At 57.9% G+C, this 2,055-nt stretch overlaps 1 protein-coding gene across 1 annotated transcript in view; it reads right to left on the reverse strand.

Moving 5' to 3' along the window:
- NXN (nucleoredoxin) overlaps positions 1-2,055 on the reverse strand; it is a gene marked incomplete at its 5' end in the record, with an annotated part of 12,840 nt that overhangs the window by 5,086 nt on the left and 5,699 nt on the right. Inside the window, one exon of the mRNA XM_010189933.1 lies at positions 355-534. Within this exon, the coding sequence (XP_010188235.1) occupies positions 355-534 (180 nt within the window). The remainder of the gene's footprint in view (positions 1-354; positions 535-2,055) is intronic.

The raw sequence follows: 2,055 nt of genomic DNA on the forward strand, positions 1-2,055 counted from the left end.
CAAATCAATACTCCATCACATTCCTTGGGTGAACCCTTAGGTGCAGGCAAGGGCCAGGCTCTGGCAAACCCCTGGGAGCCGCACAGCCCATTTCTCTGGTACAGGCAAGGCTCCAGGCCCATTAGCACCCCTGAAACACTTGAGGGGACTCCACAGGGACCTCTGTTTCCCCACGGCCTCTCCAGACCTCGTAGCATTGCTGCTGGTGATGGAAACAGGCTGATGTCCCTTCCCATGGATGCTGTCACCACCAAAGGCAGGTTCTCAGCCCGGTGGCCAGCCCCAGCTGAGCTGTCAGGTAGCCCAGTCCCTTCCCAAGCACAGGCTGTGCTTTCAAAGCGGCGATGTCCATACCTACAAAGAGAACGAGGCAGGGGCCCTCATTCAGCTGCACGGCGTTGGAGTCTGTCAGCTCCAGCACGGGCTTGGGGTGCCAGGGGAACTCGCGGCACTCAACGTCGTTCAGCACCTCCACGCGCCCCTGCCGCGTGATCACGTCTCCCTGGGGGTCTAGGACGATGAGAGTCGGGATACCTGCGACAGAAGAAAAACAAGGGGGGGTCAGCCAAAGCATGAGCCGGCCAGCGACGGGGCGTGGGGGGAAAAGCCTTTTCCTATCGCCTCCGGCTCTGGCAGGAGCCCAGCGAGCAACGCTCGTGCAGGGTGTGGGAATCGGGGTCCCTGGATCCTGTTTCCGTCCTAGCAGAGTGCTGTAATTCAGCAGCCAGAGCAGGAAGCTAGGGGACAGCTCTGGCATTGCCTGCCCTTCCCTGCCCGAGGGCACACAGCGGTCACCGCTGCCTGAAGCTGATGCTCCTGGATGCAAACCCCACCGCACCATGCAGGGATCCTCCCAGCAAGCTCCTTCCTGCCGAGTGCCAGACATCCCTCCTGCACACAGGTGGTGCAGCACAGCCCCACGGGTGCCATCGCCCCAGTGCTGAGACGTGGCTGCCGCTGGAAGAGCCCAGTCCCTGGTTCGCAGGAACACACGCAAGCCTTTTTGCAGGGCGGACTACAGGCAGCAGCAGCCAGGAAGCAGGGTGTGATCCTTCCCAGAAGGGACGTTGTATATTCTGCAGCCACACCATATATTTTGCTGCCATGAACTCCTCCGTCAACCCCCACACCCTTCCTCAGCACTAACTGCCCAGCCATTTCCAGAGCACAGGGATGCGTCTGAAGTCATGAACGTTATTACCTGTTTCAGACACTGTTTTGGACCACCCAGCCCAGCAAGGCAAGCACCAGACAACACCAGTGGAGGAAAGGCCCCCAGACCAGCACTAATGACAGTGCTCAGGGCCATGGATGCGCCCAGGAATACCCAAAAGACAGCTCACACCTCCGCAAGCGAGGATGGAGTGGTATCACACACACTAAGACAGCAGACTTTGCATGCAATGCTTGCAAACCAACCTGGCATCCACCTTGCTTGGCCACTGCCCTCGTAAAAGGGAGGTGAAGGTGCCTGCAGCAGGGATTTAGCCCAAGTCACCCATTCAAACCTGGCCGGGCTGGCAGGATGGACAGCAGCTGGTGACCGTCCCATCTGATAAGGCACCAACAAGGCTTTCTGGCCATGGGCAAGTCAACAGGAGCAGCTCAGGTTGGTGACTTCATCTGGAAAGCACACCATTCCTTGCTCACCACGGAGACAAAGAAACACTCCACAAGGAAGGAAGAGGGGAGAGTTTGGGATCAGGCCCCAAGGGACAGGTCAAGGGACCAGTGTTCGGACCAAGCGCTGCTGTCTGCTTCTCATCATGTGGGGTTTGATCCGCTCGCTACCCAGCATCATTCCCCAAACAGCGACTGGCAGAGTGAGGCAGTTCAAATCCTCCTGCCCTCATCCAAAGGTTCATTTTAAAGCTCATTTGTTAGAAATATGCTGCAGAGCTATTCTCTGAGCAGGGAGGACCCAGCATCCTTGCTCCTGCCACTGCGCTCTCGTGTTTGTACAACAGTGGCTTACTCACAAGCTCACTGAATTCTGGGCGTTTCTCTAGGAAATACATGGCCGTCTGTCTGTCCCAGCCTGCCTGCAGGTCCGGG

The sequence above is a fragment of the Mesitornis unicolor genome, unplaced genomic scaffold (assembly GCF_000695765.1).
Source record: "Mesitornis unicolor isolate BGI_N332 unplaced genomic scaffold, ASM69576v1 scaffold7538, whole genome shotgun sequence".
Lineage (NCBI taxonomy): Eukaryota > Metazoa > Chordata > Aves > Mesitornithiformes > Mesitornithidae > Mesitornis > Mesitornis unicolor.